The following is a 21,202-nucleotide window of genomic DNA, read 5'->3' on the forward strand; positions in this document are numbered from 1 at the left end:
AAATTCATAAAACCAACATACTAAATTGAAATCTCGCGAAAATTTATGAATTGAATTTGAACTTTCCTTATAAAAAAAAAGTCATACGATGAATAATTATTATGTTTTTCAAGATATTAGTATGATTCTTAAACCTGGCTGAAACTGTTGCTAAACCATCAATTCAAAAAACTCAAGCTACTACGAAGTGGGTCAACAACAACTTATACCACGCTCACAAACACTAACACTTCCTCACATGTAAGGCTACCTAACAACATTAGACCAATTGCAGGCTTTTTGCACCCAAAAACAGAAGAAACGTAAGACACTGGGGTAAATGAGATTTGATCCAAGGAACTTTCATCCATACCATATTGAAAAACCATTAAAGCATGAAAACTAAGGACAACATATTCTTTTTTGTGAGAACTAACATATACAAATGACAGATGTAAGTATGTAACACCAAGACAAACACCAATGATGTGAAACACAATTCACTAGAACATACATTCTTCACATATACAGCTACTATGCAATCATTCACTTATGTTATATAATTACAAAAGTTTCTCTGCCACATTTGGGTTGCTACTAACTCATGGAGAGTAAAATTAAGGACTAAAGAAAACAGAAACATTCACAGATAGAAGCAATAAGACAAAATAAGAGAAATTCCCATTTCTACACCTTGAAACACTTTCAATGAATCCTCCAGAATCAAACGAACAACAGAAATGTTACAAATCCAATACTTGGAGGTAGGAAGAACAACAAATATAATTCAAACAACGATACCTGGAGAGCTAAAATCCTATCTTCCACTGTGTTTTTGATAGTGATTTGTGATATGGTAACAGGACAAGTCTGTCCAATCCCGAATGCTTGATCAACAGCCTGGTCTTGAGTAGTTGGATTCCACCAAAGATCCAAAAGGATAACATGACATGCAGCATAACCGTCGATCACCTGCAAGATACTTGAAATACAACCAAGGCAATAAGAAAGGGAAGGGAAACAATCATGCATGATATCAACATTTGTGATACCAACAAACTACAACAAAGCACATCTAGCATGGTGGAATTGCAGTAACCTCCTATATTTTAACAGCATTTTATTAGCTAATACCATAATGACTTAAAGATAGCTTTATTACTAATACCCACCTTGTAGAGAAGAGAGAGAGAGAGAGAGAGATTAGATGAAAAATAAACTAAAGGCATCCCATGAATGTTTTCACAGTTCCACAAGGTAGGGGCCAAACCTCTGGATCAGTGTTGAAGTCTCTAAAAGCCCTATCCCATGGCACCCAGACTCATTGTGCCGTCGAGCCTCCTGTTTTCTATAAAAGCCTGGTTCAGTGAATTCTCCACCAAGTCCAACATGCTGGTCCACCAGGGAAAAAAATTGCTTTTATTAGTCCTTCAGCTGACTGCTCTGTAGTCACCCGAATGGCAATTCTCAGTGCAGGGACTTCCATTGCATTCTATGGAACTATGCATATTACAATGTGTCTGCAAACTCTGAAGAACAGCTCTAGGAGGCGAGCTTGCGGGCGATGTCGTTGTCCATGGCGTCAAGGTTCTCGTCGTCATCGTTGAGGAAGGCTTCACGGTCGTTGCCGCCGTATAGGTCGGTGTCGAAAGTGACGGAGGTGAAGGACGCCAGTTGCTGCTCCATGCGCCTCCGCTCTTCCTGGGTCTTCGCGATATCCGGGTTATTGTAATGACCACCGTAGTAGCGGGATACGGCGTGGGTAGAGAAACAGCGAAGCAAAAAAAATTGTGAAGATCAGAGAAGTCGAGTAAACAAAGAGAGACGGCGTGGGAGGGAAGCTTTTAAAAGCTTGGGTTTATGGGAATGGACGGTTTGGATGAAGTGGAAGAATTTAATGGTTAAGATGAAAGAATGCGTGGCTTGAGTAGTGAGAAAACTACCGGATATCTTGCTGCAGAAAAAGTTGACGGTTGAGATTCAATTTCGTATGTTTAAGCTCGAACGACGTCGTAGAGGAAGTTATAGACAAATGCGCCTTAACGCGCCAATCTTTCAATTCAATATAAGCCCCAATTACATTAAATAATTCTGCCCAAGTGGTACTTGGGTAATATGGCCCGCTAAAATAACATAAAGTCCAAATAAAAATAATACAATCTGTCAGAAAAGAACTAAAATGCAACTAAATAAAAAGTCCAATAAAGCCCAACTCATGTGATCTGATGCTCCGGAAGTCCGGATCACATCTACTCCAATGGCATCAAAATTATTATGACTTCTGATTACTCGTTCAACTTGCATACATCAATGAACTTCTGGACTGCATTATGGTATTGGGTTCCCTGCAGACACTAAACTCATGTTAACAAAGTCGGCTACCAACACCATCTACCCATGTGATCAAAACTTATCAACGGTTGTGAGGAAAAATGGAATAGATAAACAGTACCTCCCAGTAAAGTTGGCGACAGTCCATGCACTGCCAAAACTCTATGTTCTTGTCAAACAAGCAGTTGGGAATTCTTTGGAAACCTTTTGCAGCTTCAACAGCCTCTTCAGTGGATAGGGGCCTTTGGATGAACTTCCCGTTGCATTTGGTGCACCTTGACATCAGCTGATCCTCACTAATTTTTAACTGGAAAGTTTCGATCACCTGCAAGTGTTCTTCATTAGCTAGCCCCTACTCACTTCAATTGACTAAACATGAAGGCATCAAAAGTCTGCCACCGGTGCATTCTCTTCTACATTTTTCCGTTATTTCCAATCGATTTACCATCCATAATCTTACCCCTATCAATACCAAGCCGCCGCCATCATCACTAGAACATCTTACCTTCTTCTAAAACCAGATATTATATTTAGATACCATTCCCAATCTTTCTTCTCTATGGAATCATCACTCATTCTCTATAGTTTTGGAAACACTACCCCTCTTTCCACTTCCCTTTCCAACACATTTGGAGTACACACTTCCTAAACAATGCCCCAACCAAAGATATATTAAATCAAAGATCGTCTTCATCAGATTTACCTCCGTTGATCCTTACTAGTTCTATTCAAAGTTTTCTTGTTGTCTATTATAGTTTGATATTTTCACTAAGATTCAAGCATCACATTTTTAATATAAATGCAATAATAATAAATACATAAATAAAAATTGGTACTAATTAATAGACCAACAACAAATATTTAAATGCAAACCAATATATAAACTACTGCCAGGATAAAGGTGACAAGAATCTGATTTAGCTTGTTGTCCTAAAATTGTTTCTTAGCCATCTGTAGCACTTGCATGATTATATGATTTCTTAATATTTTTATCATTTATAATTGTAAGGCATTTCTCCAATAAACAAACCTCAAATGGCAAACAAATCAACCCCCTTTCAATAATCACTAAATGCATACATACCTCACGTAGCTGTTCATTTTTTAGAAGACTCTTCACCCTATATATTTGATTTTTTATCAGATACTCGTATCTTAGCAGCTTAGCATCTCGTGTCAAGAGCATTCTCTTCTCTTTGATTGCTTGTCCTATTAACTCTCTGAACACAATTAAAATAAAATAAAATAAACAAATTAGTTTGCTTAAGAAATACACAAACTTAATACTATAATCAACAATTTAAAATTAATATTTATTTATTCATTGAAATCACTTATGTAAAGAATACCTGGATTCAGGCTTTTTTGAATATGGAATTGCAGCATCTATCCCAACACACCGTAAATGTTTTGCCAAGCCTTCAACCTGAGTATACTTTTGATTAGGCTCATGCATACAACATAATCACTTAAATCCCAGATTTCGTGGAGTTTGCAAATTTAAGGGTTTATATTACACTATTATTAGAATGATCCCAATAGAGAAGAGGAAAAAAAAGAAGAGAAAGATGATAGGTTGCTAAGAAAGGATTCCATTTTTAGTCGGTCAGTTACAAGTATGAGAACCAGCCACTATTAAGTGCTTTTTTTTTTTTTCTGGGTAATCGGCAGTCAACCATGTTGTAGAAAGTAAAAACCTAAAACCTTTTAGCTTTGAAAAAAGTATCACATACACAGATAAGATAAAGTGCTTACCATCACATCACATAGAAATTTTGGGCATCCATCGCCCCCCAGAGATAAATCCCACGGTGCGGGGCCTCGCCAATCATCAAAATCTTCTAATCGCTTTTCTCTGCAAATCACACCAGCCGATAATCGTCTCTTCCCTTTCTTTTTTGTGGCCTTTGGCTTTTTGTCCGATTCTTTCAACAAAATTTTTTCCCCATATTTTTTTACAACCTTCAAGAGAGATTCATCCATAGGCATGGTCTTTCTGCATGATGACTTTGAAACCATTCCCTCTACTGTAGCTATTATTTGCAAAAAATCAGAAGCTGTAGCCCGAACTATACTTAAAGCTTCACAAGATTTGATCCTTAAAATTTTACTACTCATATCATGCTTTTCAAGAACCTCTTTCAACCCAAGATTTACATTAGGGGTAACGGGTTTGGTGATATTGTCAAAATAACTCCCTGCAATCAAGAGCCCAAGAAACTTTCATTACAAAATGAATATTGCCTCAATTGCATTGAGTTAAAGAGGGAGCACAAAAAGGAATGTTAAGAGGTGCCTGAAATTTGACGTGAAGCAAGCTCCATGAAATAGAGAATTCTTGTGTTCTATGGTTCACAATTGTATTTGATTTGACCATGCTTATGCATGACAAATTCATGAGCTAGGATGTAAGGAGAAATATCAATTTGTAGTACTCATGATAATTAGGAATGCATAGAGTGAGAAGAAAACGGTGGTTGCAAGATGGAAAATCCCCACCATATTGGAAGATTATATCATATAAATGGTATAAAACAAAACTTTATTTAACTATCAGTGCTTGCTATACAATGAAATGGTCAAGCACAAAGTTCTATGGGTAATTTGTCATTTAGATACTTGTCAATGAATATGGGCATTTATGTTAAGTTAGAGATCTAGTTGAACAGGAGAACAGCCTAGGAGACTGTCATTGTTAATCTACTTTTCCTGGTATCTGATGTTAACCAAACTATGTTTTCATATTGAAGCTTGGGAGACTAATTATTCCAGCTGTTTTGGTTGCTTCCACAGTTTTTAAAGTGGAGATGTCCGTTGAAGCAACCAGACCATGGTATCACTGTATAAACTTCAACACCTTCAACATATATCCACCAATATAAATTGGTTGTGAATCATCCATTTTGAAACTAATATGCAATACTCACTCACCATGACACCAATTTAGTTGTTACATATTCATGAAAATTCAGATTCGTAGTTACATGACCAAATAAAGTCGTGCATGAATGAATCTGCTATCTCAGATACATCCATGTCCCTTGCTCCTAAAAGGAACTTTATTTGGAAATAAGTCTATACTGGGACATGCAATGAAACTTCTGAGACAGCAAACACACTTTCCAGTGATGCAATTTTGTGGAACAATTCGTGCTTTGAATGTGTCAGAGATCATGAGCAAGACAACCTACCAGTACCCATGATCTATATGGTAATTCCTACAGAAAATTATATCTTCAAAAGTACAAAAAGAGCAAATATAAAACACAGTGAAAGACTTGTCAATTTTGTCCCAAATATCATTTGGCATACAATTCTAAAACAGGTTTTGCAAATCACAAAATTTAAATGTACCACATACCTTCTTTGACAAGCTTTGCCTGGAAGATGTTGAATATTTCGAGCAAACAGTGTGCATCCATTGCTGCATATGTTTTCTGCTCTTCTGTAAGAGGACGATGTGACCAATCACTACATTGAAGTTCCTAAAGGAGATATAAATTGAATTAACAACTTGTAGCACTTGAAACTTCCATCCAAAGCCAAACTGGGAGCTGATATCCTTGGGAAACAAACCATTTCCTCATTTAGCTTGGACAGATGCCAGAGCAATGCTTATAACAGAAGCCCAAACAATACCCCTATTCGGATGCACATTATTTGCATATAGAATTTATTTTTATACACAGCAGTATAAAAATTAGAACATAGTTGAATATTGTGACATCAGTTACCAGAGAAAGCTAACGTTAATACACCCTAGACCTCTAGTACCTTGTGTAGTACGGAAAACCAGTTACATCAAACTATCAAAATTTAAAAGTTATACAAATATCATTCTCAAAGGCAGTAAACTTCCACCAAAACTTTTCAGTCAAAGTGCAACCAGTCTAATGCAGTGTGCAGATAGTGGAAAAAATCTCTCCAGAGATTAGTGAGATTCAAAAGTTTTTTGATTTAACACAGTATCTGAGGCATGAGGCCTGTATACTCAGATTTAAAATTTACATCATGGGATGCCCCATAATATGTGAGCGTGAGGGTTTCAAGAGGATCTTATCTTGAGCATCAAACAAACAAAAAACAGGAATTCAAGAACCAAACCTTTGAAAGAGAAAAGCCCAACACTTCTTCGCATATGGTTGCCAAACTTTTAATTTGCTTCGATGTCTTCCTTCCATGTTGCAAATGATTGTATACACTTGTAATATCCAGAAAGGGCTCAACCTATTTTCGAATGATCTATAAAACATAAGTATAAACCCATACAAACTTTCGATGAGGCAAAGGAAACAAAAACGAACAATATCTTTCCATGCCTTGCGAATAAATATACGATAAACTATCCCCTTTTTGACTTCCCTAATGAGTCAAAATGGTTTCTCCTTTCTCTTTTCTTCTCTTGTTAAGTTTGCACACTCCACATAATTCAAGGTTCAAGGGTTTTGCCTCATAATACAGATAAGAAAACATTAGGCACAACAAGCTCAACCTTCACAAATTCGAGAGGACATTACAACAAAACGCAGCAACTAATAATATGTCAGTTTTTACTATCAGAAATGTTATGGCAATAACTCTCAATTATAGTAAACATAATCTCCATTGAGCTCTTTAGAAACCAAATGCTTAACCGTGATAACCTAAGTTCAACTTAATTAAGTACACATCAAGCTGAATTCTTTATAGACACATTACACAGCAAACTCGTCTCAAAAAACCTAAAAGTTGAGATTGCCATTAAGATGTGCAGGAAAGAAAATAAAGGAAAGTAACAGAAATCTATTTCAAATATGTAATGAGGTCAGAAAAGGAAAGGAAAAACCCAATTAAAATCCGATTTCTTGCTATATTTGTACTACACTTTTCTTGGAAACCAAACAGAGAAAAAAGTTAAGCCATTACTCTGTCAAACCCAGGATCACAGCCTTGCGCACAGAAAGTAGAGGACAAGTAAATCAAATCCTGCTTAAATCTAAAACCCAGTTTCAATATATCAGGGGAAGCAAAAACATCTCTGAGCAATTCCCAGATTGAAGATAGAGGGATTGAAATCAGGTCGACAAGGAAAGTCACCGAGTCTTCAGACTCGGCTGACTCGTCCGGGTCGGCGCCGAGTCGAGGACCGAGTTGGCAGGCGAGTTGGAGGAGGGTCACGGTGGGGAAGTGGGACTGGTGGGCACGGATGGGTTTCCACTCGGCATCGAGTGCGACGAGTAAGGAACGAGTTAGCGACTGTGTTAGGTGAGCGAACTCGGGCGAGTCGGTTGAGCACACCAAGCGGATTTTGAGGGGTCTTTTGTTTTTGGGATCCATGGAAAAAAAAATGAGGGTGGCGCGGGTTGGTTTTACTGATTAAAATATAGGGCTTTTTGGTCATTTCATGTATTGTATCATCTTAGATTCTTATGTATTGCAAAAACTGTTATGTAGGAAATATATTATACTACAACAAAGAATAATTTAAATCACTTGGTGTAAATTAAATGTTTTGCATTCTCTAATATAAAATAGACATTTCAGTTTAAAATATCAAAAAGTAATATAACCATTTACACAAAATAATTTATCTTTTATTGACAAAATACCTCATAGACAAAATACTTATTGATAAAACCACTTGATTCACCGTCTTGGTTAGTTTTGGATACTCCAATGTTGAGGGCTCGGAGGTTGGTGGGCATTGGGGGTTCGGTGGTGAATAGTTGGTGTTGGGTTATAATTAATGGAAAGAGCATGAGATTTGTTTGAATTAAAAAATACGAACATTTAAATAATACGAAACACGCCCTTTAACTAAAAGCCTGAAACGAGTAACGCCGCTACACTATTTGTTGAGACACCTAACCTAAGAGGCCATTTTGACGAGAAGTGCTATACATCCCAATTTTTTTTCTTCCAAAAGTTGGTTCCCAAATAATGTGTCACCATCTCATGAGATTTATTATTTTAGAAAATGTGTCACTCACTCATGGGATGGTGACACATCATTTGGAAACCAACTTTTGGAAGTTTAGCATTTCTCCATTTTGACATAAGACACCGTTCAACTTAAAGCGACAATGTTTGTATAGAGGCATTTTTGACAAAAAGTGATGCAGCGTGACATCGTGAGATGCAAAGTAGAACAACAAGAAGATGGGATAAATATAACTTAGATCATGAGTCTATCAAATATCTAATAAATCTTCTCAAAACGCTAGTATCTATCTAGGGTTTGAAGGAAAAACTGAAAAAATCTCAACTTGAGGGTTCTTATTAATAAAAATTGAATAATAATCAAAATTACGATATAGACTTCTAACCCTAATAGTAAATGGAAATAAAGTCGGTTTAGACTTCTACGATGGCCGTCCAACCTTCCAATATTCCATTTGCACCGTGTTTTGACCTAGTAACTTACGGTTGCCTCAAACCATCTGGCGATTATCCAGCAGAGCAAGGTGCGCAAGTGCCAAAAGGTAACCGATAGGATGAAGATCCTAAAAAACTTAATGTCATAGCGCACCAAAATGAAGAGGGCCAACATGCTTAAGGGGGGCTGCAAGTACGCTAAATACCTCCTAGCTCACCTCAAGGCTCTCTAGTCTATGCCTCAACATTCCTCCTACTATGCCTCTTCTTCAGGTTCGGGCCAGGGCGGCGATTCAAACTTCCTAGGAAAGGTGAGCCGGAACCAGATGCTCTAGTTCCTCGTTAACTCGCCCATGTCCCAGACCATGCAGTACTCCAATAGATGCTGCATCTACTCGAAAGAGTAGCTTTCCGCCGCTTTTACTGGGTGTCACTCTTGAAAGTCATTTATTCAGTTTCTTCTTTCTTTTCTTTTCTTTATTTATTTTTTTAATTTTTTTTTTTCATGATATGAAAATAAAAGAATACATAGCACCCTCAGCTTATCAATATAAGAGGACTGAAATTTAGAGTGAATGATTTTATTGTTTTCACTGTTTCGGGGGTTTTTGTAATTAGGTTACTGAAGGTTCAAGATGACAAAGGTTGAAGATGACGATGCATTATCTTTATTTATTTTTAGGGTAATTGTATCATAAGTCCCTGAGTCAACCCACTAAAATTTAAAACTCTCTAGGTTTTTTTTTTTTTGAAAATTAACTCCCTAGGTCAATGAAAATGCCAATAAAATCCATGCCGTCAAATTTTTTTAACTTCAGTTAATGCCACGTCAGCACAATAATTTTTTATTAATTTAATTTAAAAATTAAATATAAAAATAATAATAAAATTTAAAAAAAAAAAAAAAATTAAAGGGGTGGCCGGAAGCCACCCCAAACCTTCTGGGGTGGCCTGGTCCCAAGTCCCATCTGCAAAGGGCTTCTGTTTTGGATCTACACTTTCATTTCCAAATGGAAGCCAATGTGCAGATCCAAGCCATCGTACACCCACCAACTTGAAAAAACATGTCCCATTAAATCAGAACATACAACTACCAGTGGATTTTGATGCCGAAAATGGTAATATTCAATCTGAGTTATTAGGAAAAGTTCCAAGGAGTCGGCAAATTGAGATGGAGCACCCCTGGCTTTCTACAAACTTTATGCCCAACGTGAGTCCGCCCCATGACCACACATCTTCTTCATCTGTAACTTCTGTTACCACAAATTTGGGGCTGGGAACACTATATGCATCTACCAATCAGGAGCCACATAGTCCAAAATTACCAGTTCGCAAAGTGTGTCTTCAACACTTTTCAGGTTCCATTTCCAATGAGGTCGACGCAGTGAGTGAAAATACTTCTCGCCGTATTGGCCATTCATCTTCCTACTCCGGTGCTAATATGAGAGGGCAGTCTGATCCAAAAGATTTTAAGTCCCTTAGGAGATTTCTCGCAGAAAAGGTTTGCTGGCAAGATGAAGCCATATGTTCTATTAGTGAAGCTGTATCCTGCTGCAGATCTGGTAATGGAAGGCGTGGTGGCTCAAATCTTAAATGACACATTTAGCTTACTTTCCTTGGACCTGACAAAGCTGGAAAGAAGAGAATTGCTTCAGCACTAGCTGAGATAATGTTTAGCACCAGGGAAAGCCTGATCTCTGCGGATTTTGGCTCCCAAGACAAAGTCAGCCAATCAAACTCAAATAAAATCTTCCACACAAGTGGGGTGGGTTCCGGCCATTCCAGAAGGTTTAGGGTGGCCAAGGGTGACTTCCGGCCACCCCTCCAATTTTTATTTTTATTTTTAATTTTATTATTATATTTAATTTTTAAATTAAATTAATAAAAAAATATATTATATTGACGTGGCATTAACGGTAGTTAAAAAAAATCTGGCAGCAAGAATTTTATTAGCATTTCCATTGACCCATAGAGTAAATTTTCGAAAGAAAAAAACCTAGAGAATTTTAAATTTTGGAGGGTTGACTCAGGGACTTATGATACAATTACCCTTATTTTTAAAATTTGTCTTTATTTATCAAAACGAACGTTTAAGTAATACAAAATGCGCCCTTTAACTAAAAGCCTGAAGCGAGTAACACCGCTACACTATTTGTTAAGACATCTAACCTAAGAGGCCATTTTGACGAGAAGTGCTACACATCCCAATATTTTTCCTTCCAAAAGTTGGTTCCCAACTGATGCATCACCATCTCATGAAATTTATTATTTTGGAAAATGTGTTACCAACTCATGGGATGATGACATATCATTTGGAAACCAACTTTTGGAAGTTTAGCATTTCTCCATTTTGACATAAGGCACCGTTTAACTTAAAGCGACAATGTTTGTATAGAAGTCTTTTTGACAGAAAGTGATGCAGCGTGACATCGTGGGATGCAAAGTAGAACAGCAAGAAGATGAGATAAATATAACTTAGATCATGAGTCTATCAAATATCTAAGAAATATTCTCAAAACGCTAGAATCTATATAGGGTTAGAAGGAAAAACTGAAGAAATCTCAACTTGAGGCTTCTTATTAATAAAAACTGAATAATAATCAAAAGTTACGTTCTAAAGTTCTAACCCTAATAGTAAATGGAAATACAGTCTATTTAGACTTCTACGATGGCCGTCCAACCTTCCAATATTCCATTTGCAGCTTGTTTTGACCTAATAACTTATTGTCGACTCAAACCATCCGGCGTTTATCACGCAAAGCAAGGTGCACAAGCACCAAAAGGTAATCAACAGGATGAAGATCCTAGAAAACTTAATGTCATAGCGCACCAAAATGAAGAGGGCCAACATGCTTAATGGGGTTGCAAGTATGCCAAATACCTCCAAGTTCACTGATGAGTGCCAAATATTGCATATTTGAGCCCCTTAATTTACATTAGTTAATCATTTAGCTGTGTCATTATTTAATGTTTTGTTTTAGTTTTGTGTTTTTAGTGTTTTATAGGTTGTTGAAGGAAAACTACATTTTTGAAGAGAAAAATGCAAAGTTTGGAAGAAAACACACTTTGAGAAGACCTAGATGATGTGGTTTAGTTTAACCAAATCAAAGAAATGATTAAATCGGAATTTCTCTAATTGGAGTAAAAGTCGGATTGGATTCAAATTCAGATTATGTACACGTCTCAGTATTTTGACCATAACTTTCTGCTCAAGTATCAGATTGAGGTGAAGTTGGAAAACTAACTAAAAATGCTACAATTTGTCGTGAAACAGAATTTTCCTAATTCGGACATTTTTTATGCCAAAATCGTCTCCCAATATAAGAACGCAAATCTGGACGAATCCTATTATGATTTGTACTCTAATTGCTTCATAATTTTACTGGGAGACAGACCTCCGAATTTCCAAGGATTATTAGGGCTTTTAGGATTCTCCTAAGTATATAAATAGACACCTAAGCCTTCAAGAAAAATAGACAATCCCAGAGAACAAAATTTCATTGTTTTTCTCTTTAGTTTAGTTTAGGTTTAGGTTTAGGTTTTATTTTTATGTGTAGCTAGATTCCCAACTAAGGTTGGGGATGAAGCCTCACCGATGAAGAACAACATTGTTTTTATGTAAGTCTTTATTTATCCGATTTTATTGAGTTTTATATTTCAATTGTTTTACTTCTTTTTAATTTGATTGAATGATTCTTGGATATCTTTTGTGATTCAATAATACACTTGATGATTTGAGATAATTCAATACAATTGATTGCTTGATTTTATTTGCCTAAAAGTTGGATATCCCTTCTAATTTGTTCTACGGTAGGTGTTTCAGTTAAAATTTGATATTTTTTTGTGATTTACGGATATATCTGATGATTTAATTGATATTGGATTCCTTTTGTGATTTGTGCAATGAATGGATACATGAGATAGTTTTGATTAACTATTGAAGTATAATAAGACATATCTAAGATTTTAATTGTGAGAACTTCGGATAAATATTGATGAACTTGTAGTATATTGTTATGATTCGGTGAGTGTGAATTCTCAAACCTTAGTATTTTATCTCTTAGTTTATTTTATTTAGTTTATATTTTATCTTTTAATTTTCAAAATCAAAAATTCAAATCTCTTTTGGAACTAGGATAAACTTAGTTTATATATAAGTTGTTCTTTCAAAAACACATTTTCCTGTGGGTTCGACCTCGTACTTGCAAAACATTATATTGCAAACGATTCGTGCATTTGCGAGTATATTAAAATTTGCACAGGCCCTCTAGTCTATGCCTTAATACTCCTCCTACTGTGCCTCTTCTTTGGGTTTGGTCCAGGGCGGCGATTCAGACTTCCTAGGAAAGGTGAGCTAGAACCAAATGCTCCAGTTCCTTGTCAACTCGCCCATGTCCCAAACCGTGCAGTACTCTAATGGACGCTGCATAGAGTAGCTATCTGCCGCTTTTGTTGGGTGTCGCTTTTAACAGTCCTTTATTCGGTTTCTTCTTTTGCTTTTTTTTTTCCCTGATATGAAAGAAAAGAATACATAGCACCCTCAGCTTATCGATACAAGAGGACCGAAATTTAGAGCGAATGATTTTATTGAATTCACTGTTTCAGGGGTTTTTGTAATTAGGTTACTGAAGGTTGAAGATGACGATGCATTATCTTTATTTGTTTTTAACATTTGTCTTTTAGTTATCAAAATGAACGTTGAAATAATACAAAACGTGCCCTTTAACTAAAAGCTTGAAACGAGTAACGTTGCTACACTATTTGTTGAGACACCTAATGTAAGAGGCCATTTTGATGAGAAGTGCTACACATCTCAATTTTTTTTCTTCCAAAAGTTGGTTCCCAAATGATGTGTTACTATTTTATGAGATTTATTATTTTGGGAACCAACTCATGGGATGGTGACACATCATTTGGGAACCAAACTTTTGGAACAAAAATTTGGGATGTTTAGCATTTCTCCATTTTGACATAAAGTGCCATTTAACTTAACGAGACAATGTTTGTAGAGAGGCAGTTTTGTCAGAAGTGATTCGGCGTGACGTCGTGTGATGCAAAGTAGAACATCAAGAAGAATGGATAAATATAACTTAGATCTTGAGTCTATCAAAGATCTTAAAAATCTTCTTAAAACGCTAGAATTTATCTAGGGTTTGAAGGAAAAACTGAAGAAAACTCAATTTTGAGGCTTCTTATTAATAAAAATTGAATAATAATCAAAAGTTACGTTCTTGGGGTTATAAGCATGTATTTATAGCTCATAGACTCCTAACCCTAAAGTAAATGGAAATAAAGTCGGTTTAGACTTTTACGATGGTTGTCAAGCTTTCCAATATTCCTTTTGCGGCCCGTTTTGACCTAGTAAACATCGAAATTAGTCAAACCTAGTAACATGACTTTGTAGATCTTTTAGTTAGCTTTCCACAAATGTTGCTCTCATCCAAGGTCTAAAACTATAGATATTGCATTTTTAGTAAAAACTCGTAAGGTGCGAATTTCACCCGACATTAAAAAGTCAAAACACTATGAAAGCATTAGTAAACGCGACTCAACTCTCAAGGTTTAAATAAAATAAAACTCTGAAAGCCTTAAACAACCTAAACTTAGCTTTATGTATAAAACTTCGATTTTCTAAACAGTAACACAAAATTTGTCAAGTTGTCATTAAAAATCAGAAGCCGTTCACAATTTGTGATTAAGGTCAAAAATTTCCTACATATGTGCTGGTGAAATTTCTTCCCACTCGTTTTATCAATTATAAATCTACAAACTAAATTGATACATCATACCTATTGTTTTTTTTTTTTTTTACTAACACTGAAATGATATATATTCACATTTATTTTATCTTTAATCTTAATATGTTTCTTATTTCCTACATGAGCTTGGTAAATTTACCAAATATGAAAATAATTTATTTGATATTATGGATGACTAGTTTTTTTTTTTTAACAAATTATATCTTCATTGATATAACAATCAAATGGGGCAAAATACTCCGTACAATGCTAAAAATATAATTAAAAAACATTATCTATGACATACATAATAGCCTCTCGAGCTATTATAAGACAATATTTATGAAAAGTCACCGTTTCAAACAATTTTAGATATACAGCAAATTCTAATGATTCACGTCTCTATTCGCTGCCAAGTCCTTGATTCTCTGACTTTTTTTTTTTTTTTTTTTTTAATTTATTTTTTATTTCCGCTACTAATGCTTTATCAATCGCAATCCCTTCGTTGCCTTTAGTATAGTAACAATTCTTCTATATGCTTGATAACTCATCCGTCAACGGTCTATGGTTTGCTTTCAGAAAATGAACCATAAGAAAATAAAAGACCGACTGGAAACCAATTTTACATCGCATCCTAATAGTAGGAGCTCTCTAATGTAATAGTATAAGTATAATAGGTAAAGAGTAATGCTACTATTTACATTTATTTCACGCCAGCCAACTTATACGAATACGATGTATTTTATTTGATAAATGTTAGAGGTATTAAATATTTTACCAATAAATGAGTACCAAAATGATGTAGAGATGATCAAAACAATTAATAGAGAGAAATGCTAGGCTACCAATAAATAAGCTCCACATTATCTTAATCCTAATATCTTTGTAAAAGATTTGGTAGCGGTAGCATTTCTCATTTTATTATAAGTGACTTTTTTTAATGACTTACATGTAAAGTCACTTGTTTTACATATAGGTGTGAAGAGTAGCATTCCTCTTGCATAAAAGAGATGGTTATTAGAATAGGTAATCCCAAATTTATTTTATAATTTAAAAACATGATTTTTTTTTTCTATTTATTTATTTTTTATTTTTTTAAAAAAACATGATTATGTGCATTAACATTCGTTTTTATACCTTTGGGTTGGTAGTAGGCCCAACAAAAGATGAACTAGAACAAATATAGGCACAAAATTGGAGCGGCCTAATCCAGGCCCAGCCCAACCCTCGAAACAATGGCGCCAAAATTACCCACTTCCCGCGAAACCAAAATAGCGCGCGGAAGCCGCTTAGGTGACTCCGTTCATTCATAAATTCTAAATCTATCTCGCTCTCACTGGTTCAGTGTCTCTAGCAAGGCTGAAGGGGCTTCCACACAAGTGAGAATGGTATTGAGCCGGAGGACTCGGGCTCCAAAGCCGCTCTCGAAACCTCTCATTGGAGACGAAGACGACGATGCCACGGAATACGGCGACATTTGCTGCGAGGAATGCGGGTCCGGCGACTGCGCCGCCAAGCTTCTTCTCTGCGACAAGTGCGACAGAGGGTACCATTTGTTTTGCGTTAGACCCATCTTGGTTTCGGTGCCCAAGGGGTCGTGGTTCTGTCCCTCTTGCTCCATGCACAGGATCAAATTAAAGTGTACGTTTTTGGGCATCTGATTTGATTTCTCTTTTTATTATTAATGATTTTGTAGTTTGGTTGACTTATCTGATATGGGTTTGGATAATCAGATGCTTATGTTATTGTATTTGGATTATCTGATGTTTGTTTGTGTTGTTATATGATCTGGTCTAATTGATGATTTCTGGATTTATTATTATTCATTTTTTATTGTTTTTATTATGATTGGTTTATTTCAATGCTACCTTGTGTTGTCAAATGCCTTGTGTTCGTTGCGTTGAATTTGGGTTTTTGTTGTATTCACTTTGTTTAGTGTGCATTTGGGTAATTTGATTTGTGGGTTTTGTCGAGTGCATTTATTGGGCGCGTGTTTGTTCCCATTGATTAAGTTTCGTATTTCTCTAATTACTTTGCATGTTCAGCAACCTAAATTAGTTTTTGTCCATTTTGCACATTGATTTGTCTCAAATTTCCCATATCAATTGGTTTGTTCTATGGTAATATGCAGCCTTCCCCCTTGTTCAAACCAAGATTGTTGATTTCTTTCGCATTCAAAGATCTTCAGACTCAACCCAAAATTTAAGTCAAGGTAAAGGGAATTTTGAATTATGTAGGCCATTCTTCTTGGTAAAATTTACTTGTTTTGTCTCTGACAGTTTGAAGCTAATGTGGAATTATTTTGTTAATTTTCCCATTTTTTTAGACTATCGAAAGAAGCGGAAGCGGGCTAGTAGCTTAGTGATGTCAAAGAAGAAAAGGAGGATGTTACCGTTCAACCCAAGTGAGGATCCTACAAGGAGATTGGAGCAAATGGCGTCACTTGCAACGGCATTGACAGCCACCGGGACAGAATTTAGTAATGAGCTCACATACATGCCTGGCATGGCACCAAGGTCTGCTAATCGTGCAGCCCTTGAGGAGGAAGGAATGCAGGTAGACTGGAGCGACAGTGCTCTTTGATGAATATTTTCAATTTGGTTCAGACAAATTCAAAATAGAAAGGCGTGTTGATGCTATAATACAAATTTAATTTCTGATCAAGGATTCTCTAGTGTGGTGTGGAAGCTTCTGCATTGTTCATTTGAAGAACATTTTGATGCCATATTGATGGTTATATGCCAACTCTACTCGAACAATTGGGACCTTTTATGTGAGGATCTCATTGCTTATTGGTGCATATGAGCTGACTTCAGCATTTTGCTAATGCAAAAGCATACATATATGTATACCCTGTTCTTAATAGTTCTCGGATCTTATTTGAGGGATATATGCACCAAATATTACTTTGTTGGTTGAGGTATAAAGTTTAGAAATTGATTGACCGATATCTAATGCTCTTTCCTCATTACTGCGTTTCAGGTCTTGTCAAAAGAAGATACTGAAACCTTGAATTTGTGCAAGAGCATGATGGAGAGAGGGGAATGGCCACCTCTAATGGTTGTTTTTGATCCTCATGAAGGGTAAGTATAGGTAACTAAGTGTATATATCTACTTTTCCTTCCTTAACTTGATTGTTACTCATTCGTGTAGCAATCTTTTGTTTGGTAAAACAGGTTCACGGTTGAGGCAGACAGGTTTATAAAGGATTTAACAATAATTACAGAATATGTTGGAGACGTTGATTACTTAAAGAAGCGTGAAAATGATGACGGGGATAGCATGATGACATTGCTTTCTGCTGCTGATCCTTCAAAAAGCCTTGTCATTTGTCCTGACAGGCGTAGTAACATTGCCCGCTTCATCAATGGCATTAACAATCACACGCTGTAAGCTCATCCTCCATCTCGAATCTTGGTTTTCTCCCTTTCTTCGATATTATTTATCAAATAATAACCTCTACACAAATCTTCATGTTGACATAGAGAGATCAGATGAATGCATTGCTGTTCATAAGATTGTCACTTAGTAGATTTTTGTTTTAATCAATGATTTACTGCATATCGTAGTCAAAATTTCATGTGGCATTCTAGCAAATGGTTGGCAATGGTAGTAGTGTAAATGTGCATATTGTCTACAGCCAGCCACTTGGGTATCATGTTTCTGTTACAAGTTTTTGATATTTTTGACAGAAAAACAGGCTACATTTGGGTACAATCTAATGATGGAAACTGATCTTTGGTGCAGGGACGGGAAAAAGAAGCAGAACCTCAAATGTGTGAGATTTGATGTCAATGGTGAGTGTCGGGTTTTACTGATTGCAAACAGAGATATACCAAAGGGAGAGAGGTTGTACTATGATTACAATGGATATGAACATGAATACCCAACTGAGCACTTTGTTTAACCTTTTTCCCTTGTCCGAGATCCCCCACACTAGATTAATTGAAAGCATTTGGCCACTAACAGGCTCATTGTATTGCCAACTTCTCATGATTGCTTTTCTTTAACCCATAATTCTTTACTTTATTTAACTGCAAAATTTCAAGAATAATGATTACTACCTTGTTTCGAAGCAGATTTGTTATTGTTTTTGTTATCAGTACAAATTCATATGCAAATTTGAGATTTTGATATGTGAAATTCGCACTCGGTACAAACTCTAAGCGGCCAAAACATCCATATACAATTCGTGTGCCATGCTTGTGTTTTTAAATGTGCAATCTTTGTTCAAGTCATAACAGTTTAAACCAGTAATTTGCCCTATATCATTTCATTCTTGAAGTTGAGTGCCTGCAACAATGGGAGTTGAGGCAGCTAAATATAATATAATCCTCTTTCATTTTATTTATCCATTCACTTAAAATAGAGATAAGTCATTTTATGATCAATATTTTATTTTATTATATCTATTGATGAACATGATGCTACGTAGTAAATATGTTGTCGCGTCATTTAAAAATTTTAAATGATATGATATCATCTATACCGCTAGATATAATAAAATAAAATATTAACAATAAAATGAAGATGATCTTTGTCCATAAAGAATGAAGACTATGAGTTGCAATGCTGACTCCCTCAACAAGTAAGATTTAACCAATGAAATATTTAATTAAAATGAGAAATAGATTATTGAGTCAAGTAAGGATTTTTTTTTTTTTTTTGATATTATGATAAATTATTAGTTGTTCTAAGAGTTTAAGTTGATAGGAATGTAATTTCTTAATTAATGTTTTAGTAATTTACTCGTTTATAAGAGGAATATAGAGAATAACTAGAAAGAAAACCCGCGGATGAAATTAATCTAAGAACTCCTCACTCTACCATTCTTTGAATGAGATGATAAATAACAAATATTGTGAATTATGTGTAAGCAATATTTTGGCTTGTTCAATAGAAAGAAAAAAAGAGAGAGAGTAGTGAGGTTGAGCTGCCCATTTTGTGAGTAATGTTAGAAATTATAAGGATCATATATATGGAGTCACAACCTGGGATCACCTATTAAGGTTCAGTTCAATCGAAATAGGATTTTCTCAATTTCATTTGAATAGGATAATATCTGATTAGTTATATTGGAGCGGTATTTTTGTCTTTTAACTTTTTGAAGAGACAAAAATACCATTTAATATAACTAACTAGATATTAGGAAAATGTTATGTGTTCTTCTAGTATTCTCGTGGTGTCCTTCCAACTGTGATGTACCTTTTAAAATCACCAATAGATTAAAAATCAATAATAATAATCTCAAATTTAACGATAATTTTAAAAGCCACAGTATAATTAGAAGGATACTAGAAGAATACCTAGTATTTTCCTAAATACTATACGGAGAGAATCTTAATTAATTTCAATCCAATATGCTGGCCCATTAAGGCGGCAAGCCTGCAAGGGACAGGGGACTTAAGATAAAAGGTAGTATTAACTATATTGTCACAGTATCACCAACGGATCCGTGGCGCAATGGTAGCGCGTCTGACTCCAGATCAGAAGGTTGCGTGTTCGATTCACGTCGGGTTCATAATTTACTATTAAGTGGATTTTTTTTCCTTGTATAGTGCCCTTAAAGCAAAAGGGCAAGCCCATTGAAGCCCATTTCAAGTTTTTGGTTTCTTACTTTAGTGTTTTTGCCTTTTTGGTTTCTTTCTTTAGTGCCCTTAAAACAAAAGGGAAAGCCCATTGAAGCCCATTTCAAGTTTTTGGTTTCTTCTTTTGTGCCCTTAAACTAAAGGGCAATCCCATTGCAACCTCAAGGGAAAATTTCGAGCACCTTATCATTTCAATGGATCCCCATCCCATTTATAAGGTAAAAATTGACATGAAATGAAGTGATTTTTTCTTCTTTTTTTTTTTTAAAAAAAAAAGAGTGTGACATAAAAAAATAACTGAAAATGCGTAATTTCAATGAGAAATGAGGCAATTAGTCTTAGGACAATACCAAAATTAGTCGAGGACACTGAAGAATTTATTGAGTCACGAGTAATAGTAAGGTGTACGAAAGAAGCAAAAATAGGACTGTCAGTCCCAGTGATCCAGAGCTGTGCACAGTACTCCCTCCCCTCCCCTCCCCTCCCCTCCATATGATTACTAGTGATCATCAAAAAAGAGGTAATCCATCATCATATCAGGACCACCCTATTGTTTTCAGAAAGAAATAACAGCTTTTAGGCTGGTCCAACCCTCCACCAGAAGCGGGTCCCCCCACTTGATGCAACAAAGTGTGTGACTGCCATTAGATCTTGATCAAACGACTCCCCCCCACTCCAACCCACACCCACACCCCCACCCCCACAGTACGTTGGTGTGGTCCTCCTTGCAGAACCATCAAGTCGTATATATGTTTTGTGTACTTCTCTTCCATGGGTGTTTTATGGCCTGTCCATTAGGTTGTGTTTGATCCATGCCAGAGATTTTCCAGCAGGTCTCAGATCCCGAGGAGAGACATCGTAAGACTTTATGTTGTTTGGACACACTCCCAACCCTAGGAGGAGGAGGCAACAGCATTGTAGCCGTCGGTGAGAGAGAAGGCTCTCTAGTCTCTGCTCCAGTAGGAAGTAATTTTTCACAGATTTCAATTAAACATTATTTGTGTTGTCTTTTCTTGTTGAGGAAATGTGTTAGAATATTAGGTTTTAATAATTAACATCTTTTCCTGGTCATATCAAACAACATTCCGCCAATCACATGATTGACCTTTCAGCATTGTAGCATAACCAGACCATAACCAGACCAAAAATTATAAGGGGAAAAATAAAAATAAAAAAATAGAAAAGGTTTTGTTGTGGCATACGTTCATGCAC

The 21,202-nt window shown here is 35.9% G+C and overlaps 2 protein-coding genes and 1 non-coding gene across 3 annotated transcripts; 2 read left to right on the forward strand and 1 right to left on the reverse strand.

The window, feature by feature from the left end:
- Positions 1-2,001: 2,001 nt before the first annotated feature.
- LOC132167051 (3'-5' exonuclease domain-containing protein) lies at positions 2,002-7,626 on the reverse strand. Its single transcript, XM_059577945.2, has 8 exons — positions 7,216-7,626; positions 6,415-6,537; positions 5,672-5,795; positions 4,066-4,508; positions 3,660-3,736; positions 3,395-3,530; positions 2,432-2,635; positions 2,002-2,324 (listed from the first exon to the last, which is right to left on the reverse strand). The coding sequence occupies exons 1-8, from the start codon at positions 7,624-7,626 to the stop codon at positions 2,265-2,267; spliced, it is 1,578 nt and encodes a 525-aa protein (XP_059433928.2). The 3' UTR covers positions 2,002-2,264.
- Positions 7,627-15,738: 8,112 nt separating this feature from the next.
- Positions 15,739-18,470, forward strand: ATXR6 (TRITHORAX-RELATED PROTEIN 6). The gene is made up of 6 exons (XM_059578224.2): positions 15,739-16,043; positions 16,534-16,614; positions 16,729-16,958; positions 17,385-17,485; positions 17,579-17,791; positions 18,150-18,470. The coding sequence occupies exons 1-6, from the start codon at positions 15,788-15,790 to the stop codon at positions 18,307-18,309; spliced, it is 1,041 nt and encodes a 346-aa protein (XP_059434207.2). The 5' UTR covers positions 15,739-15,787; the 3' UTR covers positions 18,310-18,470.
- Positions 18,471-19,851: 1,381 nt separating this feature from the next.
- TRNAW-CCA (transfer RNA tryptophan (anticodon CCA)) lies at positions 19,852-19,923 on the forward strand. Its single transcript has one exon. It is a non-coding gene; the product is annotated as a tRNA-Trp (tRNA).
- The last annotated feature ends 1,279 nt before the right edge of the window (positions 19,924-21,202 follow it).

This window comes from Corylus avellana, chromosome 2, assembly GCF_965113065.1.
Source record: "Corylus avellana chromosome 2, dhCorAvel1.hap1.2, whole genome shotgun sequence".
In the NCBI taxonomy this organism is placed as follows: Eukaryota; Viridiplantae; Streptophyta; class Magnoliopsida; order Fagales; family Betulaceae; genus Corylus; species Corylus avellana.

Coding starts and splice junctions, on each gene's coding strand:
- ATXR6 (XM_059578224.2), top strand. CDS start 15,788: ATGGTATTGAGCCGGAGGACTCGGGCTCCAAAGCCGCTCTCGAAACCT. Junction 16,044..16,533: donor GCACAGGATCAAATTAAAGT/GTACGTTTTTGG, acceptor GGTAATATGCAG/CCTTCCCCCTTGTTCAAACC. Junction 17,792..18,149: donor GGCATTAACAATCACACGCT/GTAAGCTCATCC, acceptor TCTTTGGTGCAG/GGACGGGAAAAAGAAGCAGA.
- LOC132167051 (XM_059577945.2), bottom strand. CDS start 7,626: ATGGATCCCAAAAACAAAAGACCCCTCAAAATCCGCTTGGTGTGCTCA. Junction 6,538..7,215: donor GTGATCCTGGGTTTGACAGA/GTAATGGCTTAA, acceptor ATTCGAAAATAG/GTTGAGCCCTTTCTGGATAT. Junction 4,509..5,671: donor GGCAAAGCTTGTCAAAGAAG/GTATGTGGTACA, acceptor TCTTGATTGCAG/GGAGTTATTTTGACAATATC.